Here is a 20046-nt window from a genome sequence, read left to right on the forward strand (position 1 = left end):
AAAGAGTAAAAAAATACAGACATTTAAAGTTCCTTTTTAAACATATATTTTTATGGTTTAGTTATTAAGAACTGGCAAAAAGTATCGTATAAGAAATAAATGACAGTAATAACACTTGAGTTCAATTAGTAAATAGATACAGATCTTTCGTTAATTCGTTTTAAATGAATTGAAATTCATATTCATTTTATAAAAAATTTAGGCTTCGAAAGTAAATACAATTATGACTTTTGTAGAGACAGTTCGGCCGCGCTAATAGAGGATAGTGTATGCCCGTATGTAGAACTTATCATGGACCAAATGAGTCCAGATATCTCGCCCACCGATAGCGACGCCACTATATCTGAAGGTAAGCAGAAAAGACGAATAATTATGGAAATTAATGATTTTTATCATAGCATTAAAATTTTTGAAATGAAATTCAATTCTTTCACGTTGTCAATTTCTCGAAAGTATAGCAAAATTAAGGTATGCAATTAACTTCAATTATTAAAACTAACTAAGTACTCAATCCGATCCAGAAACAAACCTACTGTTCTAAACTGCGATTGTCAAAATTCTAGTTGTTCGATAGATGTGTTAAAGTAAAATCACCCTTATTCGAATAAAATAAGGTGTATTCACAAAACGTATCAAAAGTAACGTATGTAGCTCTGGTGAATATGAACCAAAGTATATTCAACCTTATCAGCATGAATTAATGTCCTCCGGTTAAAACACTGTTTATGTACCTAGTTATTAATAATAATCGAAGGAAATTAACTAATATATTCACTTTCATGAAATCAAATGTAAAATCATTTTAAAATATATAGAAACGACCAAAAGTGCTCCAGAATTAAGTCGCGGTTTGATGGCCGACTCGGGAATCGATACAGCGACTTCGCAATCCACATATAAATTCGGTCGAAGGGAACCATCTGCGCCTTTGAAGAAATCCGTCTCCATTGCATTTACCGATTACAAGTGAGTTTAAGTGTTTAATAACGATGTTTGGTTATTTTTGTCAATCGAATATTGGTCTTATATTTGTCACTTTGATGTTTGTGTTAGGTTTCATACTCTCTCATTAAAAAATGAAGGAAATTGTAAACTGACAAATATCCATTTCCAACCATAATTAAGGTCATCTTAATAGTATAACAATAATATGTTAGGATATTTTCGGGTTATCTCGAGTCAACAAAACGAGGAGGTTCTCAATTCGATTGTGTTTTTTTAAGGTTTGTTACCTCGGAAGCTTCTACGGGGTGAACCGATTAAGATGATTTTTATTTATCAGTTGTTGTTAAAAATGATGCCTCCAGTGTGGTCTCATTTAAATTTCGTCTAATTCTACCAAATTGAAAGTGTTTTAGTTTGTAGTTAAAAGTAATAATTTCATAATTTGTCATATTATTATTAGCTGTGCCCCGCGGCCACCCACGTACGTAGTAGTGTACCTGATGTTATATAGCCTAAAGCCGTCCTCAATAAAATCGTCCTATCTAACACTGAATTCTTGAGATTGGCGCGTTCGACCAAACAAACAAAAATTCTTTAACTTTATAATATTAGTATAGATTATTATAAAAAAAAAAATATCCATACACCGTTCCTTTCAGCGCCAAAGCGTCAGATTATCTAGAGCTGTTCGTGACCATGGGCGTGATAGAGGTATCTCTGTACGCGAACGACACGGGCGCCCCGGAACTGTCGCTCCTCCGCAGCCCCGGGACGTATCGCCCGCCGGCCCGGGAAGCAGCGGACGAGCCTGTGATTAAGGTAGTGTGTGTATTTGATAGGAAAACTACCAATAATAGCGATGTGAAATGTTTTTGAATTTGTGTAAATTGAGTAATCTGTATTTAACACCCTTTTTATTAGCCTTTATATTACATTTATATTCATCCTTTTAACTCCAGATTTTGACACACTTGAATCGGACAGTTTTCATTAAAATTTTTGTCAAGGCGACTAAAATGGAAACATGCATTATATTTTTAATTGTCGCTAGAGTAAAACGAAATAAAACTATACAAGTTTCCTGTTCTCATCGAATACTATTAGCGATTCTATGATATTATTTCATGAATCCTATAAATACCTATAACTAACGTGAAAGTTTTGAAAAAAAAATTTTTAGTGTTATCAAAAGCTTTTAATAGGAATTTTTTATTATTTTTAATTAATCATTTATTATTCAAGAGAGCAGTATACGTTACGCGCGCAAGCGCACGCATTATTGTAGAATTAGATATATTTTTATGCTTATGATATATTTAACCACATCACAACACATTTAGATTAGTTCATTTACACTTATTTCATCTAAATTATATTTGTGGATTATACAAGAAATTCATTTCATACATTATTTGTCAAATCGAACTTTGGTAAATTATAATTTTGGCACCTGAAGTAAAAATTAATCTTGATGGAAATAATTTAATTAATTAATTACCTTCAAGATTTGAAATGGTAATATTTGATTTTGAGTAATTTCTGCATTAAAACAAAAATAAACAATAATTAATTAATTGAATAATTTATTAAAAGTTTAATAATTTTTCGATTATGCTCATTAACTTAAACTTAATTATTTGCAATACATCAAACATTTTAATTATTTAAAAAACAAATTCAGTGTTTGAATGTTTGCTTAGTATTTTTCGTTGTATTATTATTCGCGAGTATTATACACTAGATGCTAGTCCGTATCCCGTAGGAATATCGGGAATATATAAAAAGTTGCCTATATTTTATTTCAGTTGTTTGTTGCTGTCTACGTACCAAATTTCATTGCAATCGGTTCAGTGGTTTTTGCGTGAAAGAGCAACAAACACACACATCCTTAAAAACTTTCGCATTTATAATATTATAGTGGTATAGGATTGTAACATTTCTGTATGCACAAATTGCCGACATTATTATTTATCATGTGAAATTCCTAGGTTGTAATAGACGAGAGCAGAGAGGCCAAACGGGAGGATGCGCAAAGCTCAGCGACCGCCAGTAGAAGTCTCACAGATACAATCCGTCACGCAGATCTCGCTCAACGCAAAATTGATTTAGCCGTAAGTTAAAATGATCAACATATACAACTTGTCTTTGGTTTACAAAAAATTTAACCAAATTTTGATAAGGTTTAGTACCACATGATCAATCAACCTGCATGATAAATTATTCAGGAAACTATGTAAGTATTTCGAGATAATTGTAATAATTTATTTATTTTTTAGTTTATAATAGCAATAAAATCAGTTTATATTTGTAATTTATTCCAGAATGTTCTACCGTTAGCTCGCAAAACGGAGGGAAATTTACCGCTGTTACATGTGACATTGCATCAGCCGAACCTGTATTATTGGCGAAGGAAGGCTAACAGAAATATACAGGTATTTAAAATAGTACTCGTTATCATAGATTAGCACTTCCTTACATAGTAAATAATTTATATGGCAACTTTCTAGACATTATTGAGTTAATGTAAATATTTATTATCACCCATCCTCTCATCTTTATTTATCTTCCCATCTCTTATTGCTATCTGTTCATTTATATTTATGATTTACACTAATCTCCCGTCTATACCTATAGCCTCTACGGGAAATTTCCAATCACGTCGAGATAAGATATCAAACCGCGTTTCCAGGTGTCTCTATTCAACATGTGGGTCGGCCTCGGCGGCGGGCTGGCGGACGCGCAGTGGCACTGCCCGCTGGTGAGCGCCGCGCGCGGCTCCCCGGACCCCGTCACCGACATACCGCCCGCGCTCGCCACGCTGCGGCTGGAGATGGCGCCCGGTGAGTGGTGGGGGGAGGGAGGGAGAGGGGATAGGGAGGCACTTGTTGAAGAGTAGCCTTAGAATATGTATGTATAAAAGAAAAAAATAAATAACCAATACACATACAGATTAAAATTATAAACAACGGGGTGTCCTTATAAAATTTAAGTGAGGTCTTCCGGGTAACTTTTTAGATAAAGCATTAATCTCTAACTTGTTCAAAAGGAGGCGAAAAAAACTTGTTTAATAAAATACATAAGAAAAAGAAACATATGTCTGAACCTGATTAATCAACTTAGGTCACGATTCAGAGCCATGTTCTAGATCTAAATATATTAGGTATCAAGGACCAAACATAACACTAGTAAAACTTTCTGAATGTAGGGTATGTTTAGAAAATGTCAACTTCGTACATTATTGTACAATTAGGTGTGATTATGTGAATTTCTCGATAGTGATAGTTATAAAATGTTCGAATGTATATAATCGTGTATATAATTCTCAGGTAACTACAGCGGCAGCAGTTCAAACTCACGTGGCTCAGTACAATTGGACGTAGAACGGCCATTGTTATTCGAAGTGTCCACTGATAGGTTGAGACGGCTCAAAGGAATCATTAAATTGGTTGGTCTTGTGATGTCTTTATATTACAGAAACAAAATATTGCACTCAGTTCTTAAAATAGTATTGAATTAACGCTAAATAATTATTTAAAAGTTCATAAATTGTATTTGTTGGTAACAACAATTTTTTTTTTTTATAATAGGTGAATAAAAATCTTCCGCAACGTAAAAACGACTCGCAAAGCTGCGTCCCCAAAGTTCCAGTGCTGTACAAACTGAGACGATTTATGGGTAAGTAATTGTTTAAAGTCTGTTTATATTAATCCAGAAGATATGCATAACAATTGTGCTAATGACGGCTAGAATAGTGTTGAGTATCATAGCACTGAAAACGAGGAACGAGGTGTTTGTGTGTTGTTTGATTTAATGTGTATTATGTTTATAATTATGATATTAATAGACTTAGCCACTAGATGACTTAGCTTTTCCTCTCACGGCTTTGTCTACGTAGTTAAGGAAATTACCTAGTCCCGAGTTTATCCATAGTATAGCATAGTTCCTGTTTTCTTAGAACTTTTGGGATAAAATCTATCATATTTCCTTTTTCGGCTGTCAACCGATCTCTGAAACAATTTTCATTTAAATCGCTACCGTAGTTTTTAATAGACACGTTCAAGCAAGTAAAAACGTTTCACCTTTATATATTAGTAAAGTTTACAGAAAAGGGCACATGCCCTTATAGATATGACATTGTTATTTTTTTTATTATATATTATTTTTTATTATATGTATATATATAATAAAAAGTGAAAATAACCGGAAGCCATCAGTCCGCAACAGCATAGACAGCATAACGATGCACACGAACCAAGTGGCGGTGCGCGGGGAGTGGGGCGCCGGCGGGTGGGAGGGCGCGAGCGCGCAGTTGGCCGCCGGCAGCAAACCGGAGCGGTTGTGCTGTCGCGCGCTGCTCACCGCGCTGCTGGCCACCGCCGGCGCGCCCACCGACACGCGCCACGTGCTGCTGCAGCCGATGATGGCCGGGTATGCACTTACACTACCTCTTACCATCCGCCAGTGCGGTTAGAGGAAATTACCATGCGAATGACTTGTCCCGTCGCGGTGTAAAGTACCCTTTTTCAGTCTTTGGCTTGATACATATCCACAGGTAAAATGAAATAACCTAAAAAAAGTTGTGTACGTGTCCCCCGTACGTTAAATTTTGACAAGTATTTGTTTAAAAATTATGAAACGTAGGAAGTGTGGCAATAGTAATATATAAAGGTTCTATGTTTAAAAAGAGAGAGAGAAGATTGCTGTGACCTTTCTTTTTCTATTCATTCATCAACAAAACATGAGTCGTTCTGACTTGCTTCTTATTCTTGCCTAAAAAGTGAACGGATGGCATGCGCTAGCAATTATACAAATTCTATACATACTTAAATTTACATATTTGTATTTGGAAATGATTATATTATATCTACAGTAATTGTTTTTCCTTGTATTTGTGTATCGCGAGTAATGCATTTTATATTAAAGATTTGAAATGCGATTTATTGAATTCTAAACGTGATTGATCCGGCCGACCATCATGACCACTTATATAAAATTTTGAAAACTTCGTAAATACAATTATTATTTCGCAGTATGCGGCTAGATGCAACGTGGGAAGCGTGGCGTCGTGCAGAGGGCGGATTAGTTGCGCGAGAACCCAATATTCGTCTAGCAATTGATCTAGACCGCATGGGGCTAGACGTAAGGCCGGAAGACCTGGCTGCGATCGCGCAGTTAAGAGAAATTCTAAAGGAACTCGGAGAAAACTCTGAAGTCAGTAAATCCAGATATATCTACATTTTAAGTACAAACAGATCGTCTAAACATTCATTCAGAGATTTATTCTTATTTTTCTCCCTTACTCGAACCTAGGAAGCATGTTCTGAGAAAAACGAAACATTCATGCCAGGACCAGCGAGCAGCATTTCCGGGCTGTACCAAGCCGCCAGCGTCCATCAACCTTCCGTCATATCTATAGAAGGCAGGGATGGCTCCGACCACAATTACTATAAGGATGATTTACGGTAACATTATTATCATTGTTTATTGTACATTCATAGTCACAGACATAGACATAGACATAATTAATGAAGAAATAGTAATACGTTTGTCTCATATAAGTTTTAATAATGTACCTACTCAGTAAATTGTTTTATCCCTAAAAACTTTATTACTTTAAATAAAACAAGTAAAATTTCATATCGAATTATCAATGCAAATGTATTTTTTACAATTCTATTAACTTAATTAATTCCGATAGGAGTGGAGCATTCAAAATTATATCTGGTGGTCAATTACCCATGGCGTACCAGATAATGCTGCAAGGTGACTCCGTGTCGTGGAGGTATCCTCACCCGAGAGCTATCACAAGACTAATCGCCTTCCCTCTACCAGGACAGGTATGAAAAAGAATATTGGTATAGTAGAGCCAACGAAATAACATAAAAAATGTAATCTTCAATCCGATTGCTTCCAAGTAACTCTGCTATAGTGAACAAATATATAATGGGGTTTTTGAAAAAAATAAAAAGTTGTGATTAATAGAAAGATCATATGTACTAATTAAACTATTTTTTTTTATTTTTTTAAAAGCTATAGTATTAAAATTCCTCAAGTTGAAAATGTATTGAATCACTGAAAGTTTGTTAACATTCTTTACATCGATTAGATTCGCCGGCCATACTATATTTGAACAGTATTTTGTACGCATACAAAATACTGTTAGCGTATGTTGTACATCGCTTAATATTTAAGTCATACATATTTATTGTAGTAACGTCATTAAACCCTGATTTATACGTTAAGTGAATAAAGAAAGACATTACGTTTATATTAAATATGATGTTTCTGTACACCATAGGAAGAAGAAATAGAATGTGTGCTAGAGTTATACAGTCCGCTGCTGCATCGCTGGGAAACGCACACCTGCTTCAAGTTGCCGATACACGAGCAAAGGGAATTGAAACTCAATGTTAGATCCAATGGTAACTGGTATAACCACTTAATAAGCTTTATTCGATGTTTAGAAAATAATAAACAAGATATAATTCTTTCTTCTTTTCATTTTTAAAATATTCGTTTTATCCTATGAAATTCATGGGAGTTTTTCTATATACGTTACTGTCTTATTAAAAAAAAAATTATGTCACTTTAAACTTAGGAAAAGAGACTGTATTTGAATTTTTATGATCGTAAGATTTTATTCTTTATAAAAGTTGTAACTTGAAATAATCGTTAAATACATTTCTAGATGCAGTATTCGCTTTAATGTGGCGTGTTAGAGTTTGTTCTCATTCGGATGTAAATGCGCCGCCGTTCGAGTTCGACATGAGGAAGTTTATGCCCTGTCGTGATCCAATGGTAAGAACTTTTTGTTTTACTTTTTGAAGTAAAATCTTCTTAAGCCTCATTGAGTACATTCTGATAGTGGATAATCTTATGAGTTTGTATCAGATACATGATAATGTTATTGCATTCATCAAATTTTGTACTTAAACTTACTTATATGTATCGACAAATTATGACTATTTATTTTTATTCATTAATTGCGATAATGTCTTAAAATTTAATATGTCATCTCAAGACAAAATTAAATATAAGTCCCTAACTGTCCAGAACAGTATTCCAAAACTCTTAACTTCCAGATGTACGACCAGCCGCCAGTGTGCGACTACTACCAGAAGTCAAGTCCGATTTCCGGCGAACAGTTATCGGGTGTACTCCGAGTGGACTCCTACTTCGCGCCGAGACTCTTGCCGCGGTTTCGACTAGCTCTGCGCCTGGCTTGCTTCGAGTTCAATGTGCATAACGCGTTACCGAAGATTGCAAGGTGAGAAAATAAAAAAAAAAATTATAAATGAAATTAAATTTCCGTTAATAAAGCGAAGCCTAGTATGATATGGAGGGCATAAGTTTAAAAAAATATTTTGTTCTTAAAAATAATTAAGACCTTTGTATTAGAAGCTCAGCAATGTGTCTAAGTTTTTAGCACGCTTTTCTTCGCTGTCTCCTTTAGACTCGTTTATAAGCCGCTCTAAATGGATGGATGACTCATGAAATACCATAATTCCATGAGTTTGTCTTATCATCCTCTTAAGGATTGCCAGGATTAATTCTTAATAATTAATTTCTATGCGTGTACTCTGAATCGTGTCACAATTTAAGACGATTCTAAGATAAAAGCCTATGTTTAAGGTTTTTGATTTTAATTATATTATTTATGTATAACTAAGTAATTAGGTGTATTATCAACAGGGAAGCGAGTAATCTAGAAGGATACTACGTATCTCGCCCGCTGTCCCGCAGTCACCGCACGCTGAGCGTGCGCGTCACGGACGCGGCGCTGCATTTGCTCGTTGCGTGTTCCGCCAAAATCATCTTTGATGCTAAATTGTCGTATGTATTGCTTTGGTTTAGTATCCCAAACTGTTTTAAATGTGTAAACTTCTATTCGATTTACTCGAAAAATATGTAATATTGTTTTGGTTGTAAAAATGCATGGTTACAAGTAATCAAAAATTTTAGAAAGTATACTTCAATTGGTATAATATAATGCAATAAAACATAATCTGCTCCGCTTCTGTATGCACATGTTAACTCACTTATTGTCAATGCGATACAGGAGCGACATAATAGACAGTTCGACGGGCGCAATGGAGCAGTTCGTCGACGAGTTCCGCACGCAGGGCTCGGTGGAGGTAGCGAGCGAGCCGCGGCTGCGGCTGCGCGCGAGTGCCCTGCGCGCCGCCTTGCACCTGCAGCGCGTGCGCACGCTGCGGGCGCTGGCCGACGACTGGGCGACCGCGTACCACCGGGTGAGGGGCATCTTAAATATCATTATTGGCACGGACATTTTAATCGCCATTATAACATTATTATATACATTTAATTTTGCGCCAGTAGCTCATGTACTCGCTGTAGACGCTCGCGGACTACTAAATGACTTTTTCTTTTGAATGTTGGTATTCTAATTTTGACCCAGTCACGGGAAAATAAACGTGAAATACTAATGAAAATAAGAAAAGTCATAAATTTAATATATAATTTTTGAATTGGTCTTAAAGTCGCTAAGTATTACATCTTATGAGAAATGGTGGTAATGGTGTGGAATCAAAAGAAACTCACCTGTTAACACTGAAGCCCCACAATGATTACACATATTTACATACGCACATTAGGTGAATATATTTTCTTACTTTGAACACATTATTTATAGGTTCTCAACCGTACAAAACGTGCGACGGGAACTGAACACAAATCTCTAAAGGCGTCTTTGGATGGTCTCATCTCGCTTTGGGTGCACAACAACTGCGCAATTGCACTGAGGATAGGTCAGGAAGGCACAGATGAGGTTATACCACTTGGCCCGGGAGTTAGTCTTGCTTATAGGTAATGTAACTTAATATATGTCATACTCTTTTGTGGTTAAAAAGGCCAAAATAAAAAATTAAATTATTAATATTACATAATATTTGCTATTTACTGTAAAATTATAAAATAATTTAGGTGGCGCTCCCCTGCAGCTCCGAAAATGTTAAGATTCGCGTTGGCCGGTCCTTCCACAGACTGGCATTGGTCCACTAGTGAGTAAAATTGTATATACGTTTATTTATTGTTAAGATTTACTGAATTATTGTATTTTTCAACAACTTAAAACAATTTTAATTTTTTAGCTCGTCCTATTTTAAAACATGTACACAACTTTTTAAAATTACAGGTATTCCATTCAGTGAGGGCACTCGGCGCGTTCGTCTCGAAGACGCGGAAGGTCTGTTAACAGACTACAGTGGGGGGATGTCGCTGTACGTGCGCGTTGCGGAGAACGGGGCGAGGCGGAACATGTACCTATCGGGACGGTTGTTGGTGGTTAATATGCTGCGGTTGCCCCTTTTGTATAAGGTGAGAGTTATAATTTTGGAAATTACGCATCATGTATTGATGTAACCACTCATATATAAAGCTTAAGTGGGGATCAATAGGTGATAGGTGCTAAAGACATTTTACTGGGGTAATTAATTGAGGAACACAATAGCAACACTCGTAAAATAAGTTTATAGAGTGATTTATGTTTATAGTTTCTAAAAATGTGTCATATACAAAATATTAAATAACAAAATCCACATAAAATTCTAAGTCTCAGTTAGAGATTTCGCAAATGAGCATACTATAAAATTTTAGCTTTGCTTATAATTTTAAATATAACAAAAATACACAGGTGCGCTCTCTACGGTCCAGTCAAAACGCATGGCAGACAATAAGCTCCGGTGAATTGCAACCAGAAACTATTGGCTGGAGCGTGCTCTGCAATAGCGATTCCGACGCTGTACTCAAGTATGTAATTTAATTTATATTTTCATAAACTAAAACTGTCTTCATAAAAATTAAAATTAGCTTGTTATATATGCAAAATTAATTGCGTAAATTACCTTTGGTTAGTGTAAATAAAATTGTGTAGGTAAATTGTTCAATTTTTACTTTTTATGATATACTATCTGCGCCCCGCGGTTTCACCCTCGTAAGTCCGTATCCCGTAGAAATATCGGGATAAAAAGTAACCTATATGTTATTCCAGTTGTGCGGCTGTCTACGTACCATTTCATTGCAATCGGTTCAGTAGTTTTTGCGTGAAAGAGCAAAAAACACACACACATCCTTACAAACTTTCGCATTTATAGTATTAGTAGGATTTCACTTAGTTTTTAGGTTTATTATAATTATGATAGGTTATACAGCCAATTATATTATTATAGAGTGAGATTCAATACGCAAGAAGCTGGCTGGTCTGGCGATATACCATTGAAGGAGTGTCGGAAGGAAAATGTTCCTTGGTTAGTCAAAGGTAAGGTTCATTTAAATAATTGATAAACATATTGCAATTTTGCACACCACCAATTCAATAATGAAAAAATTATACATGAATAATTATTACACGTTAACTGTAGCGATAATATTTTGTCTTAAATTGGATGGTGATTCCTAATCTAAACGTGCGTTATATTTTTTCGGTTTCTAAAACGGAAATATTGAAAGATTTTCATTTATTTAATTGAATTCATAAAACTAATTTCAATTTATAAGCTTTATTCTAAACTCTATCGCATTTGCAGTGCCCAATACGGGCGACGTGCCGTATATATCCGTGTGGTGTCGCGTGGTGCGCGCGCGCAGCGATGGACGCATTGTTGCTACGATATGGCCGTTCTACGTGCTCACGTCGCATTTACCATTGGATACTGATGTGAGTTAAATGCAATAATGTTGAAGTAATACTTTATAGTAGCTAATATTTTTATTTGATTTTATTATGAATTGTATGCTAAAATTATTCGTATTTGGTCAGGTATTAATATCGACGGAACTCAGTCAAGCCGAGCTCGAAGATGCACAGTTACCGGCAATAGTGCAGACGGCGCTGGGTCGAGGAGCCAGCACTCATCTCTCGGCACCGGGAACTACATCCGCGAGGCATACGTTGTCTTTCCAATACAGGTATACTAACCTAACCGTGTAAATGTTTACTAGGTTAACCTTACTCTCACATGGAAGATAAATTTTTCAGAAATATTTAGATCGTAGTGACTGGGTTGTTTTTGCACGCTAGGCCACTCTAAAACATATCATAGCTGTCGCTTTTAATGAACTCTCACTCTCATTTTTAAAACATGAGTAATGTTTAAAAATCATCACATTGCATATAAAACGTTTTTTACATATGTACTCAAATAACAAAAAAAATCGCAAATAAAACATGCTTGTCCTTTAATGTTTCTGAGACGTCTCAATTGTTCCAGAAACATCGATTGCCCAGTGACACGCGACGCAGTGCCGCTACATTATGGCGTCACAGATACATCTGTTTTCGAAAAGCCCACTGCTGTGAACAACGTGGACGAGCTGCTAGATATTCTACGACAATGGTGAGCGGATTAAATGGTTATTTGGTTCATAAATTCAGCATTTCAAATTATCATTAAATTTTGAAAGAAAACGTATATTTTCAAATCTTGCAATTGTTTTTGCAAAATTACAACACTAAAAATTGGCAGATATCAAATCATGGTGTAATAAAAAAAGACAAGCAGTTAATTTGGAAGTTTTAATATATCCTATTTTGATAGGCTAAATCGTTCAGCGCGTGATGCAAAAACAACATGGCCGTACTCTGTAGTGACAAGCCATTGGCCGGGAACGTGGCAACCGGCGTTATTGCAGCCTCGATGTGATATTAATGTGAGTGAGATTTTGGAGTAAAGGGACACTAAATAGAATTTTTAAAAGCTATTTTGTTTTGGATTATAGTTATTACACATTAAAATTAGACTATTCTAGTTTTTATCCCAGACTTTGCCGTATACAAATTATAAAATTATTGGTGGAGTAAATTGTGCATTACGATTCGAGTATTACCTCAATATTAAACAATTTCTATTGTTAAAAGAATATTTTTCTCCAGGTGCGCTATAACCCCGTCCGTGCGGGAGGCGGTTGTTCGCTGGAACTACAACTATGTCCCGTGGTTTTGCTTGCCAACGCTTCTCCCATCGCGCTCACGTTGCGGGCGTACGATGCGGCGCCACTCTGCAAGCTGGAGCCCGGTGTTGCTATATCGCCACCTACTATTATACTTAAGGTTACTAATTTAAATTTATGGATATAAGAGACTACTTATATATCATTAACTTAATATATATCGAGATGAGATGCCAAATTTAAAGTTTACCAAACGAAATAAGCATATTTCATATTCTGCTATACATGTTATACGTGTTTTGCTTTTATCTATGTAGACTATTGAATAAATTGTTTATCATCAAGTTGTTTAACCTGAAAAAATGAAATGAATCTCCCGCGCGCAGAAACCGTTCTTCATGTCGGTGGAGATGGGCCGCGAGACGTTCGTGAGCGGGCAGCTGGAGGTGTGCGGGGAGGAGCCGGGGCGCTACGGGCAGCCGGCGCCCGGCCGCGTCGCGCTCGACCGACCGGCAGCCTGCGCTATACACTGTAACCACAAGGCTAGTGAGCTCGTTCCATTTGGTTTTTATATGTATATATTTTTACATATGTATGTTATAATTTTTTTATTTTTTTTTTCTTTTTTTATCGATTGGACGTACCCGGTGAGTCGGTTGGAAGTTCCCGTGAGCTAGTTGAATGTCACCAATGAGCGGTGGATGTCTCCAACGAGCTTTTTGGATGTTTACAACCAGTCGGTTGGATGTCTCTAAAATGTTATTTGGATGTCACCAACTAGACTGTTGGACGTCACCATTGAGCTCAATGGATGTTGCCCAGGCCTCAATCGGACGTCGCCATGGTGTCGTGGATGTCTCTAGCATGTCCGTTGGATGTCGTCAGTGACACGTCACCAATGACGTGTTGGATTCCGCCAACAAGTACGTTGGATGTGGCCGATGGGCGTAGTAATACGTCAATTGGATGTCGCTGACATGTCAATGGGCACAGTTGGATGTCACCACCATATCAGTTGCATTTCTTCAACTAATACGTTGGAAGTTTTCGACTAGCCTGGTGGATGTCTCTAACTACCGCATGAGATGTTACCGACTGTACACTTGGTCGTCTCCAGATTCGCCATTGGATGTCTCCAACATACTCCTTGATTGTTATCAGCGGGTCTGTTAACAGTCACAATGTCTCCAATGACTATCGGTCCTTTCCAATCGATTGATTTTGTTTTGATTTATTATCTATTTAACATTATTTATTTATTCTCATGTGATGGCGATGCTGTTAAAAGGTAGATGAAATGCGAAAGTGGCGTCAATTGTCTAAATGTGTGTCTAATCAAGGTCTTTCCAACAACAGGTTGCCTTACTTACTCTTTACTATGAAATTAAAGAAGATATAAATGTTCTCGGAGTTACTTCTACCTACATCATCATTAATAGGCTACAGACCGATATTCTGGTGAGTGGTATAAGCGCTTATAGTGGAAGTTAAACATTCGTTTACACACATACAAACACTTATAAATATATACTCATACAAAAGTCATATATATTCATAGTATTATATATATATAAACACTCAGAATACACTGTCCTTATTGCCTAGATCCCTAATATATATTCCAACCACATTTTACCTCAACTATAGAAATGTATGTACATGAAATTGCATGTGTATAAACATGTTCTAGGTATCCGCTATCGCAGTGCCCAACGAGGTGGACAGCCACTGCGTGTTGCAGCCGAAGACATATAAAGTTGTGCATCCAACTGATGAAGGAAGGTAAGCAAAAACAGTAAAAGACCTGTTCGCAAGTTTTACATCCTCATATGTTACCTAAGATCCTGCGGATTCTACCCTAAAGTAATTAAATTTCATTTTAATGTATAAATATAATACTCAAAATTTGATTTCACCTTTGTTTTATTATGGTCGTATAACAATTGAAAAAATGGCATATTAGATGAAATAGGCTCATTATTTAATTTTTTTAATTTCGTATCACTGAATATCCATAACATACTTCTACCTCTAATGATAGAACAAATTGATAATTCAGATAAAATTTATTGCGGTTCAAATTTCTCCAAGATTTTATTTAACTTCCCATTACAGCATCCACGGCACACCGCTCAGTCGCTTCTGGGTGCGCGGACGGTGGCGCGGCGGGCACGCGGAGGAGCTCCGCCCCTACCTGTGCCTCACGCTGCCGGGCGCTGCGCACTCCACGACTGTGGCGCCTATCCGGCTCGCGGCTTCGCCCCTTCGGCGCCCTATCGCGCTCAAGGATGATAATGGCAGTTCGGTATGTTGTAGGAGGTTATAAGTGTGGTCTTATTAGTAGGTTGGGTGACAGCGTATAAAGAAGAGTTTTTGAGGGAGTTTGGGCGATTAAGTGGCACTTTTTAAATCTATTACATCGTAGGTTCCGGTGGTAGTCTGCCAACAGCTACACGAAGGAAGGTGGATAATAACAGTGGCTGAGGACCCGTGCCCACAGTTTCTGATACAAAATCGGACTGGGAAACCTCTTGCCGTCGCTCAGCCGATACAGTTCGACGGGAGTTCCGAATTGGAGCCAAAACAGGGACGAAATCGGAGTCAGGTAATCACATACGGACAAGTAAATATTTTTAGGTAATTAAAGTTACAAATCTTGTACGAAACTTTACGCAATTAAATATGAACATGAACCCAGTTTTTAAGCAATTTTAAACAGTCTTAGAAAAAAAGTAATTTTCTGTATAAATGTAGAAACAATTAAGGTTTTTTGTAAGAGCGAAAGTAATACTTAAAATTAAAAAAAAAATATTTTATTGATGAGAAAGCTACTGTTCGTAAGTGACGCGGGCTCTTAAGATTTGTTTATATACGACCAAAACCGGTAACACGCACGCAGGTGGTGGAGGAGTGCGCCGGCGCACGCTGGTGGTGCGCGGTGGAGGCGCACGCGGGCGCGCACTACTCGACGCCGGCATACTGCGCGCGCTACCCGCCCGCGGAGGAGACCCGCCCCACGCTGCCGCTGCTCGTCGTGGGCGTGGTCCGGGGTGAGACACGTGCTGGACAGTCTCGAAATAGTACTACTGTAGCATAAAAATGTTATAAATAATCGAACATTATTAACGTATTTAATACATATACAACAACATATTTAATAAATTATGTTTATACATAATTATTAATTTATTTGTAAATTATTATAAAAAATGTAAAACCCTGTATTATTCAATTCATTCCACAATAATAGTGTACATAATACAATATATTGAATATTAAAATAAACCCAATAATTTTATACATGGCAGAAGAACTAGATCCAGATTGGAGTCAGCCAATGGCAGTGGCGGATGGGGAACAATTGTTGCAATTGAGCGGCGGGCTTACAATCAAGGTGCGCGTGCGCACGCACCCCCACTCCACGCTCATAGAATTGCAGGACATCGATCAGGTATTGGATAATGTCGTTTGAACGCATTCGTGTAATTAGATATAATATAATAATGATAACGGCTTATAATGTCCAGAATAGCCCATTTGTCACTTTGACATAAACTTTCCTATGTAATTTATCAATATTGTCTAAACAAATCGGAAATAGTGCAACCGGCCTGATAAGTTTTTAAAGATAATTTTGTTAATCGTCCATAATTTGTAATGTTAATTATTAAATTTTTATTCTACCACGAATGTATGTTGTTATTTTTGTATGTTTATATATAATATAATTTGTGCAAATTCACTATTCCCAGTTCGATATATCGGCGAGTGATATACGCCGCCGCCTGGTTGATCCGTTTATAGCTAAGGAATCATTCTCGCCCTATAAAAGTGTAAGTATACCTTCATTTTACATTTAATATAAAAAGCCTTGATCAAAACCGAATAGTAAAATGTCGATGCTATTTATAATTGAAATTGTTTTCAATTTATTCAAACAACTCTTTGTAAATTCAATATAATAAAAAACTAGTTACATAGAATCATCTCTTTCAAAAACCTTTTGTTAAAAATGATTTCATAGAACCTTTAGGACGAACCACACCAACAAAGAAGTCATAATTGTTAAATTTTGTGTGAAGGTACAACACGACGAGGCGAGCTTACAACGCATCACCGCTGATAATAATCGTAAGTATATATAGTAATAGCAAATGTAAAATATGGTAATTTTCTACTCGTCACGATAACGGTTTTATTAACACCGCTTCTAAAAACCAAGTGTAAAAAAAAATGGAAATAGGCAAAAAAAAACACATGCTAATTGTGCCACGCGATTTCACCCGGGCACGAAACGGCGGGCAGAAGCAAGTATTATTAACGCTCATGATTTATAATGGTACATAAGCTACACTACCGCCGAGTATCATCAAAATCCGTTCTGGCGTATTCGCGTGATAGAGCAGCAATCGTACATATATACATATACATCAAAAAACTACAAACGATCGCATTTATAATATAAAATAAAAATTTCTTTACATACCGCGTACAAAATGATAATATTTCCAGTGATGCCAGAAGACTCTAGAAGCAGAACGTACCCCGAAGACGAACCGCTACTGTCAGTAGCGAGTACCACGCAATCAATTTGCCCGTCTAAGGTTACAAAGGTAGGGTTCATTTTCTGTACTTATACTAATAATTTCCTCACAATAAAAATCTGTGCTGTGTAAATGCATATATCATTTCTATGATTTCATGAATTGTACTTATATTTAGCTTAATTCTGTTGATTAAGAAATATTAAATAAAATACCGTTTAAGGAGTCTTTCGTGTTGTATTTTCTTTTTATTCAACTAAACCACTATTACTTAAATCACAGTTTAGTAATTTGGTAAAATCTCAAAGACAGGCGACGATAGTTCAATTCATGATCTTTTCATAATTAATATAATATTTTTTAGGCTGAGAAGAAAGAAAAACAAAATATGGTAGTTATGACTGAAATTGACGCTTTAAAAGATTCGTCGATCGCCAAGCTGTCGAGTGCTGTGCGAAATGATATCAATGGTAAGAGGAAATTAAAATAGCACGTATGTGTGATTGTCCGTAAAATGCTATAAGCTTTCAAACATATGAATTTGATACATTTTATAAACTTCGGGGTAATACTAGCATGGTTTATTAGAAATAGAAACTGTTGTTTAAGGACTCATTTAAACTAGTTCCATATTTTCAGCCAATACAATATTAAAAAATCCGTTTATTGGTAAAAGATTAATTTTTTATTCCTATCTGTCTCTCAACCAGCCGCATTCGACAAACTTCAGAGCAGTTCGTTAACAGTGGCTCACGATGAAACTATTGATATGTCGGAAACGTCAATAATGTTGCAAGGTGTCACCGATACAGGTTGGTTTAGTAATCGAATAATCCACATGAATAACAATCCTTGATTTTTTTTTTGGAAGTCAAAATTGTAATATGATTAGTACAAAGTAAATTGTATAAGGCAGATTTTTAATCAAGTATCATTAAGAAATATGTTTTTTGCTTAATAAATTCGCTTTAATAAATTTTCACAATGCCCAGAAATAAAAAAAATAATAATTGTATTAAACTTGACAGAATGGTCTGACAGCAGTCATATGTGGTCAGAGATTGACCGCGTCCGCTGCGTGATTGACAGTATCGCCATCAGCGTGGCCAGCGCTGCGGAGGACCTTCCCATAATGGCTCTGTACTTGCAGCGGGCTGCTGTTTCGCTCAAGGACAATGTTAGGGTGAGTTTGAGTCTTATCGTGAACGTCCCAGAGTCTATTTTTCAATTTCTATTCATTATTTTTTTAGTAGTAAAAGTATTTACGTCGTCGTTTATATCAAAATGCAGACGCAAGTGTTAAATCTGCTGTTTCTTTATAAAAAATTGAGTTTAGAAGAATTTAATTTATTATTCACCGGCATCGTGCTAGCAAAGCTCATAGTGAAAAGAAATAAAAATTCATTTACTACATTGTCATCTTTTCTTTCTTCAAAATTGGTAATGTGTAGATATTGTTCTCTGTTTTTCCATTCAGAAAACCAAAGTGACGATATCAGTGGTGGACGTGCAAGTAGACAATGCGCAGTACGACACCGGCCAGTACGACTTCGCGGTGGTGGCTACCACCCGGGCGGAGACCGTCGACGGTGACCCCTGGCCACCGCTGTGGAACATGGGGGAAGAGGACTTCGACATGAAGGTGGAGGACGCGAGGCTGATGGTGGTCACATGCAACGATAAGTGGACCGTTGGTGGTAACAGCTTCAATGGTGAGTCTCTGTGTGATGTAAATGTGAAAATTGAAATGGATGTGTTAATATTATTTGTATATTATATATGATGGCATAGGCGACTATTTTAAAATACATTTTTTTGCTCTCCATGAAATAGGATAAAAGTAAAATTCCAATAATATCTAATATATTAGCTTATCACGTTTCATCCGCAAATATTAAACTTCCGGTTGTATAAAAAAGAGGTCACATACAAGTTTTATAAAAAAATTAGAATTATTTAGAACATTTTTCTTTTCTAGAATTAACAGAAATAGAGATTCGAATAGGCCCACTGGGATTATATATCGAAGACGCCTACGTATCTGCGCTGGTCGGTCTAGCCAGGGTCGTCCCGGGAAGAGATAGAGGGAGTGTCGATGGAAATGAAGGGAGTGAGATCGCGCTAGCTGAAGCGGCTTTGTTACAGAGGCCTTTGAGGCTAAGGAAACTTCTCATACATCCGTTAGATTTGACCCTAACTCTGCATACTGCGGTAAGGATATCTGTTGTATTAAAAGTAAATGTTAAACGAGATTTTTTTCACGTAATAGCTTGGTTAATTATAAGGTTTTCATTTTTTATTGATGATTTTTATTTATATTTTGTCTTATTTATAACGTTAACATATCGAGGAAAGTTGTCATTATCTAAAACGTTGATAACAAAGTTTAATACTAAGGTGGTAATTTAAGAATAATTCTAAAAAGCGTATAAATACTATTTATTTTTCGATAAGGTCCGGATGTACATAGCGCTGGACCAGAGCCCGCTGCGACTGAGCGCGTTCCAGCTGCAAGATGTGATGACGTCACCGGGCCGTTTGACGCACGCGCTCACCGTGCACTACTTGTCCGCCGCCATCTTGGGTGCTGGTGAGATCATGTGTATTCATAATAAAAATTAGCTTTTTATTTAAGCTTTGCGAAGTACTA

At 36.6% G+C, this 20046-nt stretch overlaps 1 protein-coding gene across 1 annotated transcript in view; it reads left to right on the top strand.

Annotated features, from left to right (window-relative positions):
- The window catches only part of LOC119835687, a 42944-nt gene that overhangs the window by 19778 nt on the left and 3120 nt on the right, over window positions 1-20046 (top strand). Inside the window, exons 38-81 of the mRNA XM_038360661.1 lie at window positions 62-81; window positions 237-349; window positions 816-966; window positions 1605-1764; window positions 2934-3056; window positions 3267-3377; window positions 3635-3785; window positions 4272-4390; window positions 4533-4620; window positions 5160-5373; window positions 5976-6156; window positions 6256-6407; window positions 6644-6782; window positions 7244-7367; window positions 7634-7743; window positions 8028-8212; window positions 8638-8778; window positions 9005-9197; window positions 9599-9771; window positions 9889-9965; window positions 10100-10281; window positions 10598-10713; window positions 11133-11221; window positions 11490-11620; window positions 11723-11871; window positions 12174-12299; window positions 12501-12612; window positions 12836-13012; window positions 13239-13394; window positions 14209-14310; window positions 14543-14634; window positions 14968-15157; window positions 15278-15457; window positions 15752-15902; window positions 16161-16303; window positions 16605-16685; window positions 16935-16983; window positions 17365-17465; window positions 17761-17866; window positions 18107-18208; window positions 18425-18579; window positions 18874-19108; window positions 19375-19607; window positions 19851-19986. Coding sequence (XP_038216589.1) covers window positions 62-81; window positions 237-349; window positions 816-966; window positions 1605-1764; window positions 2934-3056; window positions 3267-3377; window positions 3635-3785; window positions 4272-4390; window positions 4533-4620; window positions 5160-5373; window positions 5976-6156; window positions 6256-6407; window positions 6644-6782; window positions 7244-7367; window positions 7634-7743; window positions 8028-8212; window positions 8638-8778; window positions 9005-9197; window positions 9599-9771; window positions 9889-9965; window positions 10100-10281; window positions 10598-10713; window positions 11133-11221; window positions 11490-11620; window positions 11723-11871; window positions 12174-12299; window positions 12501-12612; window positions 12836-13012; window positions 13239-13394; window positions 14209-14310; window positions 14543-14634; window positions 14968-15157; window positions 15278-15457; window positions 15752-15902; window positions 16161-16303; window positions 16605-16685; window positions 16935-16983; window positions 17365-17465; window positions 17761-17866; window positions 18107-18208; window positions 18425-18579; window positions 18874-19108; window positions 19375-19607; window positions 19851-19986 — 6019 coding nt within the window. The remainder of the gene's footprint in view (window positions 1-61; window positions 82-236; window positions 350-815; window positions 967-1604; window positions 1765-2933; window positions 3057-3266; window positions 3378-3634; window positions 3786-4271; window positions 4391-4532; window positions 4621-5159; window positions 5374-5975; window positions 6157-6255; window positions 6408-6643; window positions 6783-7243; window positions 7368-7633; window positions 7744-8027; window positions 8213-8637; window positions 8779-9004; window positions 9198-9598; window positions 9772-9888; window positions 9966-10099; window positions 10282-10597; window positions 10714-11132; window positions 11222-11489; window positions 11621-11722; window positions 11872-12173; window positions 12300-12500; window positions 12613-12835; window positions 13013-13238; window positions 13395-14208; window positions 14311-14542; window positions 14635-14967; window positions 15158-15277; window positions 15458-15751; window positions 15903-16160; window positions 16304-16604; window positions 16686-16934; window positions 16984-17364; window positions 17466-17760; window positions 17867-18106; window positions 18209-18424; window positions 18580-18873; window positions 19109-19374; window positions 19608-19850; window positions 19987-20046) is intronic.

This window comes from Zerene cesonia, chromosome Z (assembly GCF_012273895.1).
Source record: "Zerene cesonia ecotype Mississippi chromosome Z, Zerene_cesonia_1.1, whole genome shotgun sequence".
NCBI classification, from domain to species: domain Eukaryota; kingdom Metazoa; phylum Arthropoda; class Insecta; order Lepidoptera; family Pieridae; genus Zerene; species Zerene cesonia.